The sequence below is a fragment of the Mus musculus genome, chromosome 6, assembly GCF_000001635.26.
Source record: "Mus musculus strain C57BL/6J chromosome 6, GRCm38.p6 C57BL/6J".
NCBI lineage: Eukaryota > Metazoa > Chordata > Mammalia > Rodentia > Muridae > Mus > Mus musculus.
In genome coordinates, this window is record NC_000072.6 from 22958539 (window position 1) to 22986000 (window position 27462).

Below are 27462 nucleotides of genomic sequence, written 5' to 3' on the forward strand. Positions count from 1 at the left end.
GTTCTTTCCCAGGATGTTTCACAAATTAGCTTCGACACACGATTAAGAGGTGGTCTTTCAATCCGGTTTACATTGAAGTTAGCCCGCATCATCTTTCCCACTGCCAGGGGAGTGTGGTGTAGGCTGGGGTTTCACTAGAAATGTTTACTTGAGATTTCCCCAGATTTGAGTAATATTAACTCAGCTTCACCCATACTCGTTTTGAGAAAGAAAAGCTGTGAAAATTTTTATCTACTGAAGCTACACTGCCATTGTCCTTTCCTTGTGGTGACTGTAGGAAAGCTGAGAAAAGTTTAAGTCTGGGACTTACAATAAATATTGCAAAATATTTGAATGAAACTTTAAATTAAAAAAAATGTCCACTCTTAGCTTTGATACAATGAAAGTGGGAGATGAGGAATGTCTCCAGGTGGGAGTGAAGAAAGGGCAGTGAAGGCTACTTATTGGTTCAGAGGGCTGTTCATTTTGTGGAAGAGATGGTAATTCTCCCACTGCACCCAGAAGTCTTGATAGAATAAGACCTGGTTGTCTGACCATACAGTAAAAGGATTTCTGATGATTATTTTTTCATAAATAAGACTTGAACAGATGGAAATCAAGCCGAGTCATTTGGTGGCAGCAGTGACAGAGAGTGTGGAAATGGCTACCTCACATGATTTGCTAAAGATTTCAGCATCACCTCCTGGTGCCTGACCTTTCAGTCTGCAGCTGAGTATGCCTGTCTATGTTACATACACTGTGGCTTTCTAAAGATTTGGAAAAGGTGACAAAGAAAACAACCTATTGATGAATCCTGAATTTGGCAGTGGAATGGGTGGGCCTATGGTTTACAATATTTAGGATTTTAGGGAAACTCTAAGTGAACACATCTTTTGCTGAAAGCCCAGTCTACACTGTACTCTCTTTGTGATGTGAGATATGATGAGGCATTTAAAACCCAGCCTCTAATCAAGCCATAATTATTTTAAAAATTAGCCATTTTATACCATTCTAATCTATTCTTTTGTAATATACTACTTGATAATGTTAAAATTTTTAGTTTTTCCATGGTAATTCTAGAAACTAATTTCCTTTTTTTTTCTTTTCCCTAGGAGCACTAAATCAAAAAAATTGGGGAAAGAAATATCCAATATGTAATAGCCCAAAGCAGTCTCCTATTAATATTGATGAAGATCTTACACAAGTCAATGTGAATCTTAAGAAACTGAAATTTCAGGGTTGGGAAAAAGCGTCCTTGGAAAACACGTTCATTCACAACACTGGGAAAACAGGTAACATCCTTGTCTTTGCCTTCGACAGGATTTTTATAATGAAAATATTTTTAGATAAGATGCATTTCCTTTCAATAATATGCTAGGAACTGAACAGAGGCCGATGGTAATAGGGCAAATGTAACAGATCCAGCACTTAGGCAACATTTTAAAAACTGGTACAAAAAAATTAACAAATAATATCATCATGCAGTATTTTCTTCTTGAATGATGAAAGTGGTCTTGCAATTTGGTGATGTAAAAAAAAGGTAATAAGCCGGACGTGGTGGCGCACACCTTTAATCCCAGGACTTGAGAGGCAGAGGCAGACAGATTTCTGAGTTCGAGGACAGCCTGGTCTACAGAGTGAGTTCCAGGATAGCCAGAGCTATACAGAGAAACCCTGTCTCGAAAAACCAACCAACCAACCAACCAACCAACCAAACAAACAAACAAACAAACAAACAAAAAAACAAAAAGAACAAAATCTAAAAAAAAACACTAATAGATCTGCTATTATAATTTTAATTTTTTCTAATTTTTGCAAAGATATACACTTGTATTTATACAATTTCCTGAAAAACTGTTCCATGTCAAAGCAAAATAGCCAAAATGCCAAATATTGAAAATTATTGTATCTATGTATAGTTTATCAGACCTTTCTTGAATTTTTAAGGAATTATATTTTACATGTTTTGAAAAATGAGATAATCTCACAAAAGATGCTTATAGAAGTAGATACTTAAGGGTCAATAGACTATAACTTTACATTTCCCAAATAAAAGTACCATTACTTGGTTTTCTTCAATTTAGTTATAATTGATTATCTTGTCATAGTCAAACATGGATCAGACATGCCTTGTGTGTTATCTGTAGCAGAGGTTACAGTAGTTTTTGCTCCCTAAGGTTATATGAGAATCAAGTAGCTAAGAGGTATAAGCAATTGCCACCCTGCCAGGTGCTTCATAAGCTACATGTGCCATTGTTTGCATTATTGACACTGTGCTAGACATTCTTATTATCATAACCAGTGGAAGCTTATATCACTAGCTGGGTAGCAATGTATGGGATTTAATCACTACTGCCTATGTCAAATATGATTTCTGGTGAGCAGAACAAGGACTCCTTAAACCTGACTGAGAGACATCATCATCTTTGTACTAGGCTCTCAAGAGAATCATTACCCTTTAGATTACTTGTAAAAATACAATCAGTAAAATCTTCTGTGGGACTTGGGGAAGTTTCCAATTCTAATGGTGGACACTCCAGGTTCAAATATGGAATACAGAATCCTCTCATATGATGGGGTTTGCTAACTGCTTGCTTAAGACAGTTTGTGGAGCCAGATGACATCTGGGCAGAGTGTAGGGATTAGATTGAGCAAAAAGGGTGAGGTGAGGGTGGTGGTTAGGAACAGGCTGTCAGTGAAAGATGAGAGCTCTCCCAGGGAAAGGCTTTGCTTCTAGCCATCTCCTCTGACTCCCTTTACTATGTTCTATTATTATCATCAAGCACCTTGGGGCCAGAGAGCCTTAGAAGAATGGCAGTCTCAGTTGACCAATTAGATTAAGTGGGCGGCTGTCCTGTGGTGAGAGTCAAACTGTGGTCATATCTGCAGGGTCCTTGATTTGTGGCAATAAGATGCATTTTGTGTGTTAATATGAGGGCAAACTTAAAATGCAAATGACCTTAAAACTCTTAAATCTGTCAAGTGAGTTTTATCCTAAGTAAAAGGAGATTCAGTTAAATTCCTAATTTTGGTTTTCAGAAACTTAGATGTAATTTTTTGGATTTATTTTTGCTTTAGTGGAAATAAATCTCACTAATGACTACTATCTCAGTGGAGGACTTTCAGAAAAGGTCTTCAAGGCAAGCAAGATAACTTTCCACTGGGGAAAATGCAATGTGTCATCTGAAGGATCGGAACATAGCTTAGAAGGACAGAAGTTCCCACTGGAGGTAAGGCAGCAGCTGCTGCTTCAGGCTCATCCTTGCTTCTTTGAGAGTTTCTCTTACACAGACTTTGACTGGCTGTGGAGGTGAGAATTTAGAACATACAGTTGTGTCTTGATGACTTGATCAATACATGTTTTCCTCCCAAGACTGTAAACTCAATGAGCATAAGAACCATCTTTAGTTTTCTACTTCTAGATACCCAGGTCGCAACTTACAAATAAATGCAAATGAGGAGTTGAATGACTAAAATAATAAAAGGGGTGATGTCATCAATGTATAGCAGAATGCTTTCAGTTAAGTCCTCTAATTAAAACAAGGAAAATCTTATGTTTAAAAGTAGAAAAGTGTTATAAGTATGATAAATGATGTATATAGATATACATTTTCCTATGTTTCTCTGAAGTGCTGAACTTTCTGGGAAGTAGTTTGGTTTGTATTAAAAACTTTGTTTATTTTCTATACTTTATTATTCAGAGCATAACAACAATAATTATAACTATGCCTCAAATTGTATGTGTAAAGATTTATTTACAATATTAAATATTGAAACAAAGAGTATGACTAAATACATTATGATGGAATATTAGACATTGTAAAAATCATGTTTAGAATGATGTATTTACACAAAAAAGTTTCATGTTGGGGCTGGGGAGATGACTTAGCCAGTGATTCTAATGTTCCTGTAGCAACATGGGAGGAGAAGATAGGAGACTTCCCAGAAGTCCTTGGACCAGGTTCCTTGGAATAGCAACAAAAAGACCCAGCTTCAAACACGTGGAAGGCAAGACCCAAAAGCCAAGCTTGTTCTCTCACCTCTATACCCACATCATGGCATGCCATTACACACACACACACACACACACACACACACACACACACACACACACACACAAACCCTTACAAACAACACAAACTGTTTTATCCTATTAATGAGTTAAAAATAATAATATGAAAATAGCCTGATCAGCATTATTTTTACAGCTTTATAAATCATGAAAACTAATTACACAGAGATTGGGTTAAATGATACAATGTTGTACACATTACTAGATTTGCTCCCACTCCTGTCCTATGAAACAGACGTATTATATGAAGTTAAAGAAGGGAATAGATTTAATACTCTTTAAAAAGTCATTCAGAGAAACCATGGAAAGGTGAACAGCAGCTCTCTTATGCTCACAGTATTATAAATGCCTCTTATTTTCTATTTTAAATATCCTCAAGTGTATACAATGAAACTGTATTACTTCTATAATCAAAGTAGTTGCTAATAATAAAAATCAAAACATATCAAGGTGAATTCTGTGAAAGAATCAAAAGGCCATTTAAACATGTAGATAATTACATTTGTGGATTATAACCAGGAAGGATTACATATTAACTATCCAGGAATAAAATCATATTTATTAAATGTTGTCAAAGAAATAAAAACCAACTATTTAAGTATATAACATCTCACATCTAAAGTTTAAGCTTCATGCAATATTACCTACTTTTAAAATGACTTTAAAAAAAAAAAGCTATCCACAAAAAAGCCTTGAGCAATCAAAATAAATATAAAAGACTGTATGCATTAAATTCCAAATAAATATTTTCTTCAAAAGACTCTTTTTGGAAGGGTTGTTTGTTGGCTTGTCTGCTTGTTTGTTTTTTCTTTACTCTATTGCTTTATAAAGATGTATTTCAGGCTTGAGATATAGCTCAGCGATTAAGAATTGTGTACTGCTCTTGCAGCAGACCCAGTTCAGTTCCCAGCAGCAATGAAATGACCCACAAATGCCAGTAACTCCATCTCCAGAGGATCCAACTCCCCCTAAAGGTCTCTAACAGTAACTGCACTCACCTGCACACACTTCCACCAAGACATACACATAAGTACTTAATTAAAAATAAAAATAAGCCAAGTCTGAAGAGTTGGCTTAGTGGTTACAAGCATTTGTGGTTCTTGCAGAGGACCGGGGTTCAGTTCCCAGCACCCGGAGGCTCAGAATCATCTGTAGCTCCAGTTCCAGGGGATCAGATGCCCTTTTCTGGCCTTCTCAGGCACCAGACATTCCCGTGGTGCACTGACAAACATGAAGACAAAACACTCATACACATACAATATAAAAACAAAGTATTAGAAGTATTTTCCATGCAGTTGTGCAAATAGGACCTCAAAGAAGCATCCTAGAACCTACCCATTCCTCCTTCCTCCCTTCCCCCCTCCTCTCTCCATTCTTTCTTCCCTTCTGTTTTTCTCAATTTCTTTATTCCTTTGTCTCCCATATCCCATAAAAAGTCTTATGAATTATTTTTAAAAATTATGTGTGTTTTAGACCAAACTCAAACCACCACTATTTCCTCATAGCTTATTAAATGATAATATATTAGGTGCTCTTGAATCTTAATCTCCTTCAGTCTGTCCACACTCTTATCCCTGGCCCATCCTTATGGCTGCTTTCTAAAAGGCATTGGTGATTTCCCACGTCTCTTTAGTGTGACCACTGCCTGTTCCTCCAGCCCATTCCCTTACAATGATCCACTGCTATCACAGAAAATGACTTTCAGCTTATACTTTCTTTTTTGTACACCTTTCAGGGTCTCCAGAGAACAAGGAGACCAACCACCATCATTTCTGACTTCAATTGCTCAAAGCTATTTGTCTTTCAGAGGTCAGCTGAGATATCCACTCTGAGAAGGCATTGATGGTACATCACAGCCACAGCCATCCTGCTGAATGGTGCCTTTCCGCTACCAATCCTTGAGTGTTCTCAGAGGGTTTCTACTATTGCCTGATTCTACCCTTATACACTGCCATCACCTGCATTTTAGTCCATGGGCAATGAACACATTAAAAGTTGGAATAGAACCTGTCATGACTGAGCATCTAGAGCAGAATAGACATTCACAAGGGTTAGCTTCACAGTAGAACCTACAACAGGAAGCTTAAAACACTTGGTAGTTTTAGATACAAGCAGAGTTCTTTAGAATTTCAGTGGAAGAACAGTAAGTACACCATGATAATACCCCAAATTGTAACAATGCTCCATCAAGAATGGAGTGTTCAGTCAAGAAACAGTGAGCTCCAGGTCTGTACAATTCAAGCAAAATAGTTGTAAGAGCTTTTGTCAAATGTTTTACATTCAATGATTACTTAATGAATTATTATTATGATGGCTATTGCTATTCCCCTTGTAATACATGCTGTTTTAGAGAAGATTCTGTATTTCTTTCTATGCCCAAAGATACAAATGATAGCAAACTTGCTTAAGTATATCTGTAATTGTGAAATTGTTTGGAAAACACAGAGAATATAGAACTGTGTATAGTCTGTAGACTTTTCAGTAGAATTTACTAAGTTATTTGGCTTCTCTGTTACATCTCATCTGCTTTTGTGAAGTGCTTCTAATAAAGCTACCATCATTACATTCACAGATGCAAGTCTACTGCTTTGATGCGGACAGATTTTCCAGTTTTGAGGAAGCAGTTAAAGGAAAAGGAAGATTAAGGGCTTTATCCATTTTATTTGAGGTAATTATTGTACATTGTACATAGGTTTATACCGAATCCAGTCTTAAATCATAGCTACTGTCAGTTATATATGTTAATATAAATACTTTTACAAGCTAAAGAGGTCACAACCATAATGATCACTGGTGGTCATTTCCAAGAAGGCTGGTATGTTTTAAAAAGGATTCATATTTATAACTGAATAGGTTTCTTCTAGCTGGAGTGGACAGTTGTAAGGACACAGATTTGCCTGTCTATCCATGTGTCTTAACTCATGAGTAGTAACTGTAAGTCATGGCATTTCCCATTTTTCTTTTCACAATATAAAATGTAAAGCTACCTAATTTTTATTTATTTTGTTGTTACCTTGCTGTTGAAAAACAAAAACCACACCTGGGACAATATGTTCTTTATACTCATTTGGAATTTATCGTTAAGCAGTTAGTCAATTTTTGGATTCTGTTTTCTTAATGCCATTCTTCTCTAACAGGTTGGAGTTGAAGAAAATTTGGATTACAAAGCCATTATTGATGGAACTGAGAGTGTTAGTCGTTTTGGTAAGCTGTTAAGATTACAAGATGAATAACTATAAGTATCTGCAATGTAACAAAAATCATTTGTAAAAGATGGAGAGGATGGTGTTTTTAAAGATGAGCATATCTCGCTTCACATGCTTGACCACTCTGTATATTTCTCACTATGTAAATAACAATTTATAAGAGAATTTTGTGCCATAAAAATTATGAAAACTTGGGCGATTCAGAACATGCCTCTAATCTTAGCATTTGGGAATCAAAGGCAGGTAGATCTCTGTGAGTTCAAGGCAGCCTTAGTCCATATGTCAAGTTACAGAGCAGCCAGCAAGGGGTACTGTCTCAAATACATAAATTATTAATAGGCTAATTACAAGTTTAATGTATAGGCTATCAATGTAAAAAGAAGTCTGCTATTTTCTAAATTCATTCTTAAAAAAAAATAACCTAATTGTAGTATCCTTTTAAAACATTATTCTATTCGGAGTCTGCATTGTACATCACCTTAAAGACTCTATAAGACCAATTAATTTTTACAAATACTAAATTATGAAGTGAAAAGAGAATTTTACTCAAGTGGACACCTATACATCGGTGGTTTTCTTGGCAGATGAGTATTTCAAAGAGGTAAGATATTTGCAAGAAGAAAGATGCTAACTTTGAACAGGATGGAGTGTGCTTTATATTTATTATTCTGCCTGGTGGGCACCTAAGTGGATCTTGTCATCTGTCACAGCAAATGCTGTTGGCAACACTGGTGACAGGCTCAAAACCTGTGGTTGCTATTTTACATTTAGTAACAACCCACACAAACAACATTTATTCTCCCCTGGTTATCAGTAAAATGAAAGTTATTACTTTCTAGAAAGCCACCACATCTAGAGCCAGAAACAAGACGTACATAGACCCTTTCTTAGAGGCAAAAGTCCAATTTAGGAGTGTTTCATCTTCTTACATTTGCTGGTCACAATTGACTGACATTTTCAGACGTCAGGAATATATGGAATCCTGCAGGGGAGAAGCCTGTTCCAACCCTTCTCCTGTAATCAAAAGCAAGGTCCAGGTGACTCCCTGCTTAGTCCGCCTAGAAAGCAAAATTAAACATTGTATATCATGAGCCTTGCTTAATTTTCTCTCAATAAGTCAGAAAGTGGATTCTAGTCAACTGAAAGAAAGAAACCAGGTTGGATTTCCACACTTCCTTCAAGGTATATAAAATCTAAACATAGACTATTTCTGTGTTCTACATCAGCTCACGGGACAAGAGAATCAAACTATAAACTTGTGAGGTTATAGAATCTACTCTATTTTCTTTTGAAGTCAAGACCATCCCCTAGAGTGCAGTATACTATAGAATTCTATTTTGGGCTGTTAAGCTATTATTATAGGAAATCTTTAGATTGAAAGTAGTTCTTACCCTTAGACAACAAGACTCTAGAAGTGCACTCAGACTTCTTAGTCCTGACCCATGTTCTCCATGTAAGGAGAGTTGTAAACAACTCAATACTATAAACGTCATGCAGAATATAAAATCTTCTTACTATATCGCGGGCTGATTGCTCATCTACGTTTCTCTCGAAAAGAGAAACCCCACTTCTTGTCGAGAACCTGTTCTCCCTGATCCTCCTTTCATCATAGCTATTCTGTGCTGCTGGACATTGTTGCATTTGTAGACTGAGAAATCGGTGGGGACTTTGCAGTGATACAAAGATAAAATATTAGCATTCTTCAAGCAGGACACACAGAAAAGTATTAGTGAAATCTTTCCAACTGCAAAGAAGAGATCAGTGATTCTCAAATGGAAGGTCTCATCAGAAATATTTTTTCTGCTTGCACAATTGCAGACTAGGCCCAGGGATCTGTATATTAAAAACTCTTTACAATAACTTCTGAGGTGGCTCTGTGCATGCCATTGTTATAAGTACTGGTTGGTTTTAAATTCTCAGCAGCTTTCCCTTACTGCTTGGTTGTACTGTGGCCCTTGGTTATCTGTCTCTCTCCCTCGTTGTTGTTTTTTTTTTTTTCTTTCATTGTCAACCTCCGCACAGAAGGATCTAGCAAGTTGGTTGATCATCAAGTTTGAGGGTTTGGGGTTGAGATGAATGCCAGAGGATTAGTGGAGTCCTGTTGGTCCAGGTGTATGTCTCTCATGCACTTACTCAGATGAAATTCATGATTACTTTCCAAGTCACAAAATGTCACCATAGTCCATTTTCTCAGTAGATGGTGGCATGACTGAAAAAAAAGAACCATAATTGAAAATTCTATGCAATATCTAGGACAGAATTTTGGGACAAGCATGCAAATACCAGGTGTAACAAATACCATAAAGTTCTAGCCCCTCAGCAAGAAAATATACTTGCTACCGAGCATCATACAATGGTCATCACACAGTGGCCATCTCAGTGCCTATGACAGAATGAGCATAACACACTAGCCAGCACTCATTGTCCATCATACAGTGAACACCACACAGTTGGTTATAACACAGTAGCCAGAAAAAGGACCATCTTTCAATGACAATCAGTTGGTGTTCATACATCAGAATGTCCCCCTCTAGCGGTCATGGTGTGGCCAACAAAAGAAAAGGAAGAATGGATTCTCTATTAAGGAGAAAGAAATAAACATTTTCTTTCTTCTTTTTATTCTAACCTTCTTTACCTTTAATAGTTGTCCATATTCCAAGGAAATTCTGTGTTCCACACCTTCACAGAAGTCTCAAACCTTTGTTCTCTCTGCCCTGCTTCGAGATCTTCTGGCATCAATCCATCTTCTCCCGGGTACCAGAACACCAATTTCTGACTCCTTATTTAATTAGTATAGTCCACAATCACATTTTCATAAGGCACACGTAAAATAAATTTCATCTTTCGTAGATTATTTAATCAACAAACCATCAAGACTTAAAAGCAGGACAGAAATTGGAGAAAACCTCCAGATTAACAGGGAAATTCTGATCAGTTCCTGAGAACTTGAATTGAGATCTGAACTCTGATAAATCATCTTTTTCATTTTTGAAAATAAAATTTAATCGCACTTCTCTCTTCCATTTCCTCCCTCCCAAATCTCCCTTCATATAATCCATAAAATCCATGGCCTATATAACAATTATTATTTCCTAAATATAACCTATTTAATACATGTAATGTTACCTATTATGCACCTTTTCAGATCTGACCACTTAGCACTGGACAACCAATTGGTGTGGCCATCCCTGGAGAAGAACACTCATCTTGCTCATAGCTTTCCTCAGTTACCTAAAGTTCTTTGTGTAGGACTAAAGCCACATGGTCTTTCCCCAGTTCTAATTCAGCTCTAAACTCTGATAGTCTCATCTTGATCTTGGACATTTCACAGACATTAGTAGTCCATTAAGCCAAACAAAATGTAAACTTTCTAATGGACTAACATAAGGTTTTATTTGAACTTGAAGAAATGTAATTCAGTCAAATAGGTTTCTATTTGTAAGATTTAGCTTTTAGCTCAAATGTTCTAATTTAATTATTAATGATACCCATGAATAGTATGATCAGGAAGTTGAAAATCTTGAAAGCACTTTCTGGGTTTTAACTTTGGCTACATGTTGGCAAATACAAGAGACAGATCTAACTAGCGAGTAAATCACCAACTCCATGGATAAGGACAGAACAGAACAAAAGGGGATGGATGCCCAAGGTGGTGCTGTGGACAAGCACTGTTGGAAGACCCAAAGTAGAATGCACCCATAATTGTATAGGGATTTTCTAGTCTGCATGCAAGTTCATGTTCAAGAATATATGTAACACAAATAAATATAAGAATAGCCTGTATATAATTATAAATGTATATATGCATAGTATATGCTCAATACATTTTCCATTTTTTTAGTTCACTGTCTTCACAATGACTATGTTTTGAGACCAGGTCCCATGAAGATCAAGCTGACTTTAAACTCACTGTGCTACTTGGGATGGGCTGATCCTCTTGACTCTGTTTTATAGGAAGGATTACAAGTATACACGGCCACACTGGTTTTATTTGGTTCTTGGGATCATATCTAGGACATCATAGGTTCTAGGCAAGCAGTCTAGCAAGTTATATGTATTGAGAATATACTATGCATACACACATTTATCAGCATTCCAGTTCAGATAGATAGCATAGAGAGTGGATCTTGCTGTTAATCCTACCACTGGTCTACATAGTGAGTTTCAGGACAGTCAGCAACATACTGAGACTCTGTGTTAAAAAAACAAGCAGACATCATCAACAACAAAAACACAAACTCACAGGATGCAAACAAAAGCACATACACACACACACACACACACACACACACACACACACACACAAATGTGCACTCACACCCACACAACCTTCTGAGATTTTTTAATAAAAGTTTACTGAACTTGTAAGTCAATTTGGGGAAAATCAGACCCTAACACAATATTTAATTTTCAAACCCAGGCCGTGGTCCTTTCTACCTTTTAAAAGAGTTTTGTTGTTGTTGCTGTTGTTCATTATCTCTACACTATGTTACAATATAGATTCTATTCATATATCATATTTGTTGCTATTTTAAACCATGTTGATTGTACTATTGATAGCTTCTGGGAAAGGGAATATCAGTTTTCTTCATTGGAGTGACTCTGAGTATGTCAACCACATCCCAGGGCAGAACCCACACCCAAGAGTAGTTGGCCAACCCAAAATAACCTCCATTGTTTGTTTGTTGTTTTATTGGTGGTAGTTTGATTTGGGTTGGGTTCTTGTTGGTCTGTTTTTAAGAGAGAGAAAGGTCATGAAGTTGAGTGTGGAGATAGAGGGAGGAAGAATCTGGGAGGAGTTGGAATAAGGGAGGGGAAGAATATGTTCAAAATATATTGTGTGAAAAAAAAACTTAAAGAAAAAGAATAGAGGAAATAAATCATGTTACAGAAAAACAGTATTTTTGTTCAAAACTGGTGTAGAAATACAATTGGTATTTTTCTTGTATTTTTATTGTGCACAGGGACTTTGATTAATTCATCTATTAAGCTGAATGGCCTTTTAAAAATGTTTCCCAATATACATGTTTAATTCAATTTTATCTTGAAGCATGCAAATGTAGTATATGATAAAAGTAATACTAGACTTAAATGAAAAAGGAGACACTTCGAGCACCTTAAATTGGTTCTGCATTGTCTATGAAGATTATAAATGTTTTTCATCTGCAGATAAGCTTACTTAATTTCCTTGCCTTACAAATTCTTATCGGTGTAATTTTGTTTGTGCCCTTAATTCTTCCTCTACTTTTATTCTTTAAAGCATTTCTTAATAAGACAAGTATTTACTCAGAGTACAACACTTGCTTATTCCCATAACAGTAATATTTTATTATTTATGCTTTTTCACCATGTTTGAGGTTGTTCTCTATTACAACTGAATTTTCCCTACTTGCCATTAATAGTATTTTGTTGTGCTCCCCACATAACAAAGTGTTAAAAGAGTGGGATTGTCCTAATATAGGAGAATAGTACATAAAAGAGCAGAGGAGCATCAGTTGGTATTGATTTTGAAATTACAAAGGATCAAGAATACAAGGAATGTTGGCTAAAAACACCTGGCTTTCTTTTTTCCTATTTTCCCTGACAATAATCACTTAATTACTTTTCCAAGAGGTTCCTCAGTCTCCTGCTTCATTTAAAAATACTTTTTCAGAGTGAATACATAGTTCTTTTGGCAATTGCTTTGGGAGTGGTAGCCATTTTGACCACTGTTTATTTAGAAAGCCCACTTTTTAAAAGTAGTATTTAATTGAAATAGAATTACATCATTTTCCCTTCTCCTTCCTTTATGCCCCCCCTAGGCCATTCCATGTCCCCCTTCACTCTCAAGTTGATAGCCTCTTTTTCTTTAATGTTTCCTGTCACCCACATTTACATATATATGTATGTGTGCACATGTACATATGTGTGTGCAAAAATGTATATAAATCCAACCTGCAGAGTGTGCTTTTGTTGTTTGTGGGTGTATGCCTTTCAAGCTAAACCTTGGATGAGTTTATTATTCCCTCTCCCAGTCCTCACTGGTTATCTGTGGCTCTTTGTCTAGGGGTGAAACCCCATGAAATGTTCATCCTTTCATGTTAACATGCTGGTTACTACTGTCACCATTACAGTCTTATTCCTATAGCCATTTCTAGGAGAGACTGTTTCCCAACCGAAGTCCTGGTATTCTGGCTCTTAAAATCTCTCTCTGCTTCCTCCTCTGTGGTATTCCCTGAACCACAGATGCACAGCCATGTGCTGTTTGCAAATTGTGATAACAACAATTCCTATAACCCTTGAGAGCTTTTCTCAACACTCCTGCCCCATTTTGAAGAGCATCTCCTCAAGTAACCCATGTAGGCATCCAACTCATGATCCTCCTCCTCCTCAGCCCCGAAGGCGCTGGGATGAAGTCACGGACCCACTTACTCAGCCCATGTTTGTTCCCTTTTCTTTGTGTTTAGTATCAGACAAAAATGATGGTATGAGGAACCCTTGTCTCGTTCTTTATTTCTAGGGGAAGCTTTCAGTAATTTACCCTTAAACCAATTCTTGCTCTTGGTTTTCAAAAATAATCTTTAACAGTCTAGACCTTTGTTTTTGTATTCTGTGAACTAAAATGATTTTTTTCAAAAGACGCAGCTGATGTCTATTGAGGTAATCATATATTTCTTTATCTTTTTATATGAAATGGCCTTTTAAAGCATCATGCTGCAGGACAAGATATTTAACAACCTATAAAGATATATGTAAGACAATTAGTATGCTCTCTCTATATATTTGCTTATATACACATGCTATATATGTGAATAACAGTCTTAAACTTAATTCTAACTAAATATATAAGTAAGTATGTGTCCTTGTGTGGTAGCAGATTTAATAACTAAATTCCAGTGTTGGGATTCCAGCTGAGCTGTGTATCATTACTTCATAGGAAAGCAGGCTGCTTTAGATCCATTCGTCTTGCAGAACCTCCTGCCAAACTCCACTGACAAGTATTACATTTACAATGGATCATTGACATCCCCTCCCTGCACAGACACCGTGGAATGGATTGTTTTTAAGGATACAGTTAGCATCTCTGAAAGCCAGGTAATCTCAGAGGTTCACATATTGAAGTAATTTGAAGCTTTTGTAAAAGCATTCTTTTGCAGCTTTGCTGCTGTGTATCATTTTAGAGCATTTACCGAAGCTTTTGATGCAGGCGTGTTAAACGATTTGGTCTTCTTTCCAGCTGGCTGTATTTTGTGAAGTTCTCACAATGCAACAGTCTGGGTATGTCATGTTGATGGATTACTTACAAAACAATTTCCGAGAACAACAGTACAAGTTTTCCAGGCAGGTGTTTTCCTCATATACTGGAAAGGAAGAGATCCACGAAGTAGGTATGTATTGAAATACCATTTTTGTCTGTTGCCCTCAAAGACTCGGCAGAGATGGTTATTTTGGTGTGGTGGAAAATACACAAGACTTTGAAATGTTTAAATTAACTTTTCTAGCTTTAGGCAAGCAATTTGGCTGCCCTGGATCGTGGTTCCCATGTCTACAAATGAGAATTTGAAAACTCCATTCTTCCTCTATGAATTTTTTACGGGTGAGGAAAAAATTAGAACTGGTAAATGGAAGCAAGTTTTCCAAATCCCACAACAATAAGTAGCATAGCAACCTAGGCAATCCAAATTCACTTTAAAGCATACACTGGACCAAAAGCTACAGAACGAAAAGGAGTAAGAAGCTGAGATGTTCAGGCATTGGGGTGTCATGTCTGGTGGATATGATCATGGCTTTGAGCTGGAGGTAGAAACATGAAGTGAACCTTGATGTGAGATTCTGGTACACACACCTGTGTTGACAGCAGCTACTTTACTGAATTATTATTATTAAACAAAACTCTCCTTGGTTTCCTTCTTTGGGGGAAAATAAGTTTGTCTTTGTCATATCCAACCAATAGAAAAAATAGTGGGTGTTTGGGTTCCTTGGGTGTGTTCTGTGCCTTTTCTGGCTGACACAGGAGTTAGAAGCCCGTCCAAAACCAGATGACACAACCAGAGGTATCTCTAACTTTGAACTTTCTGTTTATATAAGACTATACTATAGTCATGGACTATATAATATACTATAATCCATGAAGAAATAGTTGAAGTTGCTTTCATTGTGGGGTATTAAGATTTCCCAAACTAGAGCTGGGCAGTGGTGCTGCACGCCTTTAACCCCAGCACTTGGGAGGCAGAGGCAGGCAGATTTCTGAGTTTGAGGCCAGCCTGGTCTACAGAGTGAGTTCCAGGACAGCCAGAGCGACACAGAAAAACCCTGTCTCAAAAAAAAAAAAAATTCCAAACCAGATTCTCTTTGATTTCTGCCCTGCACTTGAATTTTTGATATGAATGATACTAATTTAATAATCAACTTTAAAAATCAATCTTTAATGTTCATGATCTTATTGTTTTAATATACTATTTAGAATTGTTTGTGATCCAACAAAAAGCATGGCAAATATTGTCAAATAATTATATCTAGTGTAACATTAACATTCAAAGTAAAATTTGATTCCTTGTAGAAGTGAGCTCTGTAGTCATAGCAAATACTTTAACAGTCTTTATAATGAATAATATGTAATTGCTTAGAAATACTAAAATGAACCAAAACCATATCCCTTTCTAAAATATAGTAGAAAAAAGAACAAATTTAAAATATAATTTCTTTTCCATTGTACTTTAAATCACATTTTATCAAAACTCTGGATGGAATTTCAGTTCTTTAAGAATAAGATCATAGTCTGTCACTTAACATAGGGTCTTCCATGCTCACTGATACTAATGCTAACCCTTAAGCAAGGTTTTTTTCTTTCCCACTAAACTCTTTAAGGTCCTCTGAAGCAGGGAAACCCATTCTCACAGGTCACATTGAAGATATTTTCTCTATGCCTCATGCCTCTCCCTGCTGTCTTTACATCTTTGCCCACTCCTTGTTCCCTGAAAGTCAAGCAAGACATCCCTCCACTCAGAGACCATCTCTTATCCCTACTATGTGTGAATTTGTCCCAAGCACAGGACTACTCTCTGGTGACATCATAACCAGAAGATCAAGATAAATAATGCTTATCTGGATTCTGTTCAATATGCCAAGTATATGTTTCCCAGTAACAACCAGACTATTGCAATTGTTTGGGTGCATGGCTCTCCAACTGCCCTCTAAGCCCATGACAAAACTATGTATTTTATGTCTTTATATGCATTTCTGAGCTAAACCAAATCACTGAATATTCACTGTATGTCTGAAGGAATCATCTTCCTTATAATAAAAGCTTGATGATGCTTAATAAGTATACTCCACACTGTTCAGTGTATAATCCACATGTAGCTCTGAATTGCCATAGGGCAATATAGTCATAATTATGTTAAAGGCTTAACTTACCATAAGCAATAGTAGCTACCAACTGTTGTGTGGCACTCCCTTACCTTGAACCAAAGTGTATTTACATTTAAGTATATTATACTTAAGCCTCACATCACCCACTTCATGATGCTGGCCAACCTTTTCATGGTTTACAGTTTGGGAAGCTGACACTGAGTGATTTGTCCCCATTTACACAGCTAGAAAGGGATGACGTCAGCATCTGACCTCAGGTGTCTCTGACTTTAAAGCCTGCCATTTCTCTTTCCACTTTGCCTAATACTTTGAAAGGAATATAATTTTGTAATAAAATCAATGACCTTAAAAAGCAAGGTCAGACAGAAACACTAACTGAGGTCTCCGTGGTCCTTGGAGTTCTGAGTTACAATAAGTCAGTGAAGAGGTTACCGCAAAAGGCAAGCAGGTCTCACATGGAACATACGGGCGTCACTCTTACTCCTGTCAGCTGATCGTGGATGTTGTCACACTATCCCACAGCTCTGCTGCAGCATTGTTATGGCTGTAGGAGTAATATGTGATGCATGTTTGTCGTTTTGTTTGAACATAATTAAAATAGCAGAACTAACTAGGAAAGGGTGCTATTGTAAATAGATTTATTCATTTAAATTGGAGGAATCTTCTGTTTCCTGTCTTACTCAACATGCTGCTTCTCCATCCTTACAAATGGACCTTTCTACTGAAGCATCCTGGTCCTTTACCTTCAGTCAGGCTGTTTTTCATTGGCTCGCTTCAGAGCTAATGCACCTGCCTCGCTTTCTTGGTAGATTTTCACCTTTCACGGCTCACTGACATGGAAGTTACTGTCCTGTAGGTGAAGCCTTCTTCTCTTTTGGTAAGTGAGGAAAAAAGAGAGAATTAAAGAATAGGTTGAGGTTCACTGGTTCCTTAGCTTTTGGGGTGGCAAGGAACATGTGTTAATTGGCAGCAGGCACAGCAGGGTTGAGTAGATTTAGATTTCCAGACAAGGCAAAGCCAGGTTTTCTTCATTTAATATACTTGGGAAAATTTTTATGTGCTCAAAGTCTTCAAAAGAATGCATAACATACAGTCCAGAATCATGATAAAAGACAGTTTCAAAAAAAAGATTTTAATTTTAAAAACAGTATCTGTGTCATACTAAAGTTAAGAAGTCATTTCCTCGGTGTCTGAGAAGAAGACACAGAGAATCTGTTCACTCCCTCACTTGAACTATGTCACTGTGCAGTTACAACGATTATTATATTTGACAACAGTGTATACTTAGCATGATTATATAGGAATCTTACAGATTCCCATTGTATAATATTTTACTTTTGCTGAACTTGTAAAAGAAAAGGTGAGCTGCGTGCTATCTGCAGCTGAGAAGGGAGACTTGGGAATCTTTAGAATGGGAGCATTTATTTATGTTCTGGGACAATTTTTTTTCTACCACAGTGGTTTGCATTTCAGCAAGCATTTATTATTATTTCATTTGCTGAGCACATCCCTCTGACAGTTCTCTTGGTAATGAATAGACCATCGCCCTTCTTTTTGAAGCTGAATTAGTCAACAATTGAGGGTAGAATCCAGGTTTTGATTGTTATCAAATTTAATCTGAAAATAAGGCATTTTGTGTGTGCTATTGTTAAAGTAGAAAATCTGAGTAGGCTCACAAAAGACACTAAAAAATTTTTAAGTGTTATGATTCAAAATTGTCCACTGAAAACTCAATGTGCTTTTAGACTTTTCACTCCAATTAAAGACATATTTCATCTTGCAATGGTAAGTATGTTACATAGTAATATTAAATGAATCTCTAAGAAAGTATTTTAACTGTCACATAGTATTCCACTATTTTGTGAAAATTTATAAAATATTTTTCTCACCCTTGAACATTCAGGGTATATTTTCACTTTCTACCTTCATAAATATCTAACATTGTCATTTTGGTTACAGCAGAAGTAAAAAGTATGATAAAAATTGTCAGACCCTTGCTCTTAATAAATACATTGTAGATACATGTATTTTCACCATACATACCAAATCATGGCACAAAGCATGTGACTCCCTGTTTCCAAGTGCACTCTGAGATGAAAGCCAAGACCATATTCATCTTTACACTTACAGCAGCCTTTGAGAATTCCCTTCATCAGAACGTCACTGCTCTGCATTTCTGCTTTGATGTAAGGAAGCCATTCCTTAGAAAGGCACGTCATCTAGGCATCATAAAGTGGACATGGTAGATTCTAAGAATCCTTGGATTTAGTAGAGCCATCTGATTGGGAAGGCTTTAGTAGAGGCTGCCTTCTAAACAATAAGTACTACAGACAACAATTCAAACCTGTATAGAGTAGAAGTTCACATTTATTCCCAGCCCCTCAAGTACCATATGCTTTCTTGTTCTTTTTTTTTATTTTTTTAACAATTTTTATTAGATATTTTCTTCATTTACATTTCAAATGCTATCCCAAAAGTCCCCTATACCCTCCTCCCACCATGCTCCCCAACCTACCCACTCCCACTTCCTGGCCCTGGCATCACCCTGTACTGGGGCATATAATCTTTGCAAGACCAAGGGCCACTCCTCTCATTGATGGCCGAGTAGGCCAACTTCTGCTACATATGCAACTAGAGACATGAGTTCAGGGGGGTAATGGTTAGTTCATATTGTTGTTCCTCCTATAGGGTTACAGACCCCTTCAGCTCCTTAGGTACCTACTTTCTCTAGCTCCTCCACTGGGGGGCCCTGTGCTCCATCCAATAGCTGACTGTGAGCATCCACTTCTGTATTTGCCAGGCACTTGCATAGCCTCACAAGAGACAGCTATATCAGGGTCATGTCAGCAAAATCTTGCTGGCATATGCAATAGTGTCTGTGTTTGGTGGCTGATTATGGTATGGATCCCCAGGTTGGGCAATCTCTGGATGGTCCTTCCTTTCATCTCAGCTCCAAACTTTGTAACTTCTTCCATGGGTAATTTGTTCCCCATTCTAAGAAGGATCAAAGTATCCACACTTTGGTCTTCCTTCTTCTTGAGCTTCATGTGTTTTGCAAATTGTATCTTGGGTATTCTAAGTTTCCGGGCTAATATCCACTTATCAGTGAGTGCACTCTCTCATTGAAGAGCAGGGTTCATTGAGAGCATGGAGAAAACACAATCTGAGCTTCAGACACCAGAGAGCATTTACTTCCAAACTCAGCACCAGTACTTTATTATATGAAAATCATAGAATTATTGATGTTATAAACCACCATATCTTCATCTATAAAATGAGAATTACATTTGGTCTGTAATGAGACTCTCATGAGACTCAAACTGAGCTAAAATTTGCAATGTACTACCACGCCTTAGATGAGTGAGCTGCACACTCAGTGACTGATGTCATTGTCACGTGTCACATGCATGAAGAAACAAGAAATCATGGTGAAGAAATAGAACTCTGTAAAATTTGCATGATGAGCATTTAATATAATTTGTTATAGAGTTATGGAATGTACTCCAAGTGTTAGCTAGCACTGTAATAAATGTAATATAAAAATTTTAAAGCAGTAGAATATAGTGTGCTTTTCAAGATAGTGAGCATGTTGGGAGTATCTTTGGAGCATAATGTATCTGAACCACGTAGCATAAGGCAGTGAACTACAAGATATTTTCTACCATTTCCTTGGAAATGCCATTATTAATTTTACATTAGCAAGCCTACTTTCTGGGAAGTCGGTAGTTGTAAATAGTGTTTGTTAGCATCACACCTAGATAGCGCTAGCTCTAATTATAATCAGGAAAGAAAAAAAAGATCATTTACTTCTTAGACAATCGTGCACTACAAAATTAAACTGCTGATAATGTTGTTCTCAATCCCTAGAGAAGAGCATGACCGTATATGTACATGCACAGTCAGCAAATGATGGAATGACACTCCCCTAGGCACACCTACCCAGCACTTTCTTACCTTTCCACATTTTTAGCCCTAGTTAATGCAACTCAGAATATGTTCCCTCCCTCCTGGCAAGCTTTATGTATTTCAGGACACACCCCAGAACAAGGAAGGCCAAAGGGAACACAAACCTGGCTGTGCATTCTACATCAACTTGGTTAACAGAGAGATTTGTGATGACCGAAAATTCACTTGTCTTTCTCCTCCATGTCTTTTCTGCCATCTTTTCGTTCCCTGCCTTTTCCTTTTGTCTTCAGATACTCAGAATGTTGATTGGTAATTTTGTCTTTTTTTTTCTTGATGTAGTACATGTTCTTCCACACAATGTAATAACTAATTAACCACCAACCTTTATGAAAGCTAAACATGACACTCTACAACTTTAAGTGGATACACGTGGCTTTTGATGAGTCCCATATGGTCCAAGTAACAGTTGTTTATTTGATTCTGGTTTATTGTCTATTTCTCTATGAACGAAGTCTAGAATTTACTAACTGAAGACACATGAAGCTTTCTGAATGTCCATCTTAGAAATTGACGACAGGGATGAGTTTCCAAGGAGCAGGAACAACAGCGGCACCTACATACCAGTAGTAACCAGAACCAACTTGAGTGGAGGGTTGGAACTGGTTTTAATCTAGAACAGATATGGGTCCCTGATAAAGCTGATCTGGCAGGTCGGATTCTTTGCCTATGAATGATACTTAAGCACTTTCTAGAACTCTATATGTTCTTCGGGAACCAGGTCCCCCGTTTCAGGCATTGTTGCTGAAAGAATGTGTAGCTGTGATCCAGTTTGAGCATAACTTGTGTAAATGAAATGAAAGGCACCATTTGCTTCCAGTAAAGTTGATGAGACCTATACAAGGAAATTATAATTCTGTTACTGTTTAAATTTGTGTTAGCATGTATTTAATATCTAAATACATAGTGATCCAAAAAGGAATTCTAGATTTTCAGACCAGATAATTGGCTGATTAGAGTTTATATATTTCTAATAAAAAATAATTACCCAAATTCTGGAGAAATTATTCAGTGGTTACAAGAACCCACTGCTAAGACTGCCTAATAGGCTTACAGAGGCCCTGGGTTCAGTTCCTAGCACCAATGCAGGTCTGCTCATAGCCACCTATAATTCCAGCTAGAGAGCGTCCACACTCTTTTCTAGACTGCGCCATTGCCTTCATGCAGTGTGTACGACTCCACACAGAGGCTCATGCACTGGATAGTCATGTAAACTAAAATAAAAATAATAGGTTAGCTAGGGGTTTATATTACTAAATTATTGCTTATCAATTAATAAAATGGATATTTTTAATGTTCTTATTATACTAAAGCTCAATATATATGTGTTTCACAACACATAGAATTGAGTTCACAAGCCAAGGGGAAACTTTCCATGGAAGGGAAGCATTTTTATTTTTAAAAAGCCTTATGGAAGCATATTACTATAGAAACCTCCTAAAATAGATACATATTTTAAATGAGTTTAAATTAAGAAACCATATTATAAGGGAGTGATAATACTCCAATTAAACATTGTATGCTACCAAGAAAAAGACCCAAGAATTAAGAATGAATTTAATCATTTTGAGTTGTTCCATGATTCTAAGTTGAGGATCTGATAGGATTTCTAAGCTTTATGGACAATTGCCATTACTATCAATTACACTCCAAAATTTAACAGTAAGATCCTATTGCTGAAGACACCGTGTGCTTATGTGATAGAATATGGAGAGATCTAGCTGGTGCTCAACTGGAAGCTTCAGCCTTCTGGATCACATTCATACTGCCTGAAGGCACCAAAGGAGAAGAGTAACCATCATTCTCACCCAGCTCTGAATCCTGAGAGCTGCAACAAAGACACACCTGCAAGATATGCCCGCTGGTGCAATAGTGGCACAAACGTTACGGGTGTAACCAACCACTTTTTAAAAACTGGGTTTAAGTCCCACTCCACAAGATGGAACGCATCCATATCCTACACTGTCAACAAGACCAAGAACCTATAGCCAGATAAGCCATGGGCCCTAGGGAAAAGTCTACTTGCATCATTCGGCTAAGTGAATATAGCAATAACACAACTCGTAATGACACATCCTCATATGCATAGACCAGTGAATGACTCAACCTGGACTGGAGATTTTCTTTGCGGTGTAGAATAACTAACACAGAAATTTACAAGTGACCAAAATGTAGAGCTCAAGAGACATTGGGATGCCTAGCTTTCAATAGGATGTCTCTGCCACATTGCCTGCTTGAGGCTCAAAGATCTATACAGAGAAGGAAGAGGAAAGATTCTGAGAGTTGAAGATGTAAGGAAACAGTGTCTTCCAGCCACAGCTGAGAAGGTGCACTTAAGAGCCCACAAAGACTGTGTCAGTGCACACAAGACCTTCTCAAGCTCAAGCCGGTCAAAATCCCAGTACAAAGAAGTAGAAATGAGCATAAATTCCACTTCTAGCCAAGTATTTATTGCCAACAGAAAACTACTAGGAGAGATAATGTCAGTTTCCTTCAGTTGAGTGGCACTGTACATGGTAACTACTCCCAGGACAGGTCCCATGCTCAGGAGTAGTCAGCCAACACAAACAGGGCTTCTGAATTTTAAGAGATAGAAAACATGACATTGAGTGGTTAGGAAGGTAATGATCTGCCAATAGTCGAGAAAGACAAATGAAGAAATAAAAGAGGAATACATAAGCCCAAAGTATTGAAATAACTAAAACCTAATATCAAAGAAATATAACTTCCTTTGAAAAGTCTCACTTCATATTGACCCAGATGGTTACCATCTGAACCATCTCCTATTTCTCACTGGTAAGATCAGACAGACACGGACAAGCCAGAGAAGCTTGACAAGATTGATCCATTCTTATCTCCTTGAACAAAGCTCAACTCTAAGTGGACCAAGGAACTCCACATAAAACCAGAGACACTGAAACTTATAGAGGAGAAAGTGGGAAAGAGCCTCGAAGATATTGGCACAGGGGAAAAATTCCTGAACAGAACACCAATGGCTTGTGCTGTAAGATCAAGAATCAACAAATGGGACCTCATAAATTTACAAAGCTTCTGTAAGGCAAAAGGACACTATCAAGAAGACAAAAAGGCAACCAATAAATTGGGAAAAGATCTTTATCAATCCTAAATCCAATAGGGGGCTAATATTTAATGTATATTAAGAACTGAGGAAGGTGGATTCCAGAAAACCAAACAACCCTATTGAAAATTGTGGTACAGAGACTAAACAAAGAATTCTCAATTGAGGAATACCGAATGGCTGAGAAGCACCTGAAAAAAATGTTCAACATCCTGAATCATCAGGGAAATGCAAATCAAAACAACCCTGAGATTCCACCTCACACCAGTCAGAATGGCTAAGATCAAAAATTTATGTGACAGCAGATGCTGGCGAGGATATGGAGAAAGAGGAACACTCCTCTATTGTTGGTGGGATTGCAAGCTGGTACAACCACTCTGGAAATCAGTTTGGTGGTTCCTCAGAAAGCTGGATATAGTATTACCAGAAGATCCAGCAATACCACTCCTGGCATATACCCAGAAGATGCTCTAACTTGTACACATGCTCCACTATGTTCATAGCAGCTTTATTTATAATAGCCAGAACCTGGAAAGGACCCAGATATCCCTCAACAGAGGAAAAGATACAGAAAATGTAGAATGTTTACACAGTGGAGTACTATGCAGCTATTAAAACCGACTCTATGAAATTCTTAGACAAATGGATGGATCTGGAAAAATATCATTCTGAGTGAGGTAATCCAATCACAAAAGAACACACATGATATGCACTCACCGATAAGTGGATATTAGCCCAGAAACTTAGAATACCCAAGATACAATTTGCAAAACACATGAAACTCAAGAAGGAAGACCAAAGTGTAGATACTTTGATCCTTCTTAGAAGGGGGAACAAAATACCCATGGAAGGAGTTACAGAGACAAAGTTCGAAGCAGAGACTGAATGAATGACCATCCAGAGACTGCCCCACATGGGCATCCATCCCATAAACAACCACCAAACCCAGACACTATTGCAGATGCCAACAAGATTTTGCTGACAGGAGCCTAACAAAGCTGTTTCCTGAGAGGCTCTGCCAGTGCCTGGCAAATACAGAAGTGGATGCTCACAGCCATCCATTGGATGGAGCACAGGGTCCCCAATGAAGGAGCTAGAGAAAGTACCCAAGGAGCTGAAGAGATTTGCAGCCCTATAAGAACAGCAATATGAACTAACCAGTACTCTCAGAGCTCCCTGGGACTAAACCACCAACCAAAGAAAACACATGATAGGACTCATGTCTCTAGCTGCATATGTAGCAGAGGATGGCCTAGTCGGTCATCAATGGGAGGAGAGGCCCTTGGTCTTGTGAAGGTTCTATGCTCCAGTAAACAGGAATGTGAGGGCCAGGAAAGGGAGTGGGAGGGTTGGGGAGTTGGGGTAGGGGGATAGGGGATTTTCAGAGGGAGAAACTAGGAAAGGGGATAGCATTTGAAATGTAAATAGAGAAAATATCTAATAAAAAATTTTCAAAAAGAAATTATCTAATTAAAAAAAAAAGAATGCTGTGGTTATATTCCAACTAACACTTTTCTACTTTACTCAAGACCTTTGAGTTTTATGTGGTGCATAACTGAATTTTAAAGAGTACATTTTAAAAGACTGTAAGTCACTTTAAAGTATCCATTTTCTCCAGAAAAAGGAACTTATTTTAGGAGGAGAAGATCTACAAATTATATTGCCAGGAATCCCCTCATACCTTCTACAGGTGCACTTCTCTACCAGGAAGAAGGAGATGGTCTCAGTTTCCCCATGATAGCTTCTGTGCTGCCCTTAGTTTGAGATTGGTTAATTGTTTTCTGCCATCTGGTGGAAAAATCACAGAATCGTCACTGACAGCATTGTGTGATGATATAGGCTAAACATAGCTTAGAAAATAAATGTTTGGTCTGAATTCACATTTTTCACAATGAAAGAATTTTTCTCTTATTCTTTCCTCTGATTCTTTTTTAACATTTTAATTAATTATTTTATTTATTTACATTTCAAATGTTGTCCTTCTTGGTTCCCCCTCCATGAGCCTCCCACCCCATCCTCTCCCTTTCACCTCTAAGAGGGTGCTTCCCCACCCACCCATCTACTCTCACCTCAAAGGAACACCTCACTCTAACTACCCCCAACAAAAAATAACATGACTTGTTTGCAGAAAAAAATCCTAACTCGTGTAAATGTATCCTTGTTTTCATTCAAAGCACGTGCTTATATTTTGTGAATAATTAATGTACTGCTGCAACCACGGAGTTGATCTGCTAAATTGCTAAAACCGCATTTAAGTCAGCGTTATTTGTGCAGGAAATTGTTAGTCACGGTTGCCCTCGTGTGTTTATGAGACGAATTACAAACTAGAACAGAGAAAAAAAAATCCATTAGGATCATATTCTAAAACGGCTGCTGGCATATTTCAGATGTCTTACCCATGGGGATTGGTTTATCTAAGACACCTAAACACTTACAGGACACAGCTTTGTAGTTTTAGATATCCCTGGAAAACAATGCCCAGACAGTGAGTATCTTTCTTCTTTCTTCTTCCTTTCTTCCTTTCTTCCTTCCTTCCTTCCTTCCTTCCTTCCTTCCTTCCTTCCTTCCTTCCTCCCCCCCCTCTCTCTCTCTCTCTTTCTTTCTTTCTTTCTTCTATTTTTAATTAATTGTTCTATTTACTTACATTCCAAATGTCGCTGCGCTTCCAGAGTTCCTCAGCTCATTCCCCTCCCCTTTGCCTTTGAGAGTGAGCTCTCCCCTCCCCCCATCTTCCTCTCCTGGTGCATCAAGTCTCTACAGGATTAGGCACCTGCTCTCCCTGTGAGGTCAGCCCTCTGATGTATATATAATGGGGCCTCGGACCAGACTGTGTATGCTCTTTGGTTCCCAGGACTCAATGGGGGTGACATTAGTCAGTGAGTTTGTTAATTCGTCTTTTTCCTGAGAGATTTTTCTCTCCATATGCTTTGCAAATGTCTGTGGGAAGTAACCTTTTCTGTGTGAGTTACTCTAAACTTATTACATATATGTACATGCTGCCGACCATCAAGACTGTTTTCGAAGCAACTGAAGTTTGGCTCAGTTCCCACCCAGAGTGATCAAAAAGTTACTTTCAGAAGTTTTGGAAAGTTTTTCACAATATTATTTCCACAGGAGACAAATATCCTAATTCCCTGTAGTTATTTATTTAAGCTTTTAATGATACCAGAAATGAATTTCATCAGCGGTTCTCAAAAAGACAAGACTGATGATTGTAGTTATGATATGGATTTCTAGGGTTGGAAATTTTGAATTATATTGACTTTCTCTAATAGCAAAAATCCAAATATAGATAACGCTTTATAGTTTTTTTCCTAAGTCCTAAGCTGAATATGTTTGTCAAGTCTCAAGCAAGGCACATTACAGACACCATGAGTTTGGAGATAAACACTATTCATTGTTTCTAAAATGACTGTTCATGTCAAGCACTCTAAAAACTATGTCCTAGGCAACAGCAAAGGAAAAGGGGGAGGAAGCTATTGTTCTTATTATATTTTAATGGTTTTAAAAGGGCAGAAAATAATCAAAGTACAGTGTTTTCACGTGGGATTTTTGGAAAGTAACTGGATTGGGTTTGTGGATGGAACATCTGTGACTAAATCCTGGTGGTGCTCTAAGGGCACAGGAAGAGACCATACAGACAGTGAGGTCTACACATTCTCCCATCAAGATGTGTCATAGTCAAGGGGCCTCAACCAGGACTTCTACTCTCCAGAATTTGAGCCAGAGTAACCCTCTTTTTTTACGAACAAAATCTAATTTTAGGCACAAAAAGATCATCAAAAGTGAAGGTATCATGATAAAAAGGCAGA

At 37.6% G+C, this 27462-nt stretch overlaps 1 protein-coding gene and 1 long non-coding RNA gene across 10 annotated transcripts in view; one reads left to right on the forward strand and one right to left on the reverse strand.

Annotated features, from left to right (window-relative positions):
• Nucleotides 1-27462, forward strand: part of Ptprz1 (protein tyrosine phosphatase, receptor type Z, polypeptide 1) — a 177602-nt gene that overhangs the window by 83224 nt on the left and 66916 nt on the right. For all 9 annotated transcript variants that reach the window (XM_006505013.2, XM_006505014.4, XM_006505015.4 and 6 more), the window contains exons 3-8: nt 1092-1271; nt 3058-3209; nt 6624-6719; nt 7189-7255; nt 14174-14331; nt 14474-14624. In XM_006505013.2, the coding sequence (XP_006505076.1) occupies nt 1092-1271; nt 3058-3209; nt 6624-6719; nt 7189-7255; nt 14174-14331; nt 14474-14624 (804 nt within the window). The remainder of the gene's footprint in view (nt 1-1091; nt 1272-3057; nt 3210-6623; nt 6720-7188; nt 7256-14173; nt 14332-14473; nt 14625-27462) is intronic.
• Nucleotides 14630-27159, reverse strand: Gm30493. Its single transcript, XR_377374.4, has 3 exons — nt 26295-27159; nt 25332-25438; nt 14630-21406 (listed from the first exon to the last, which is right to left on the reverse strand). It is a non-coding gene; the product is annotated as a predicted gene, 30493 (long non-coding RNA).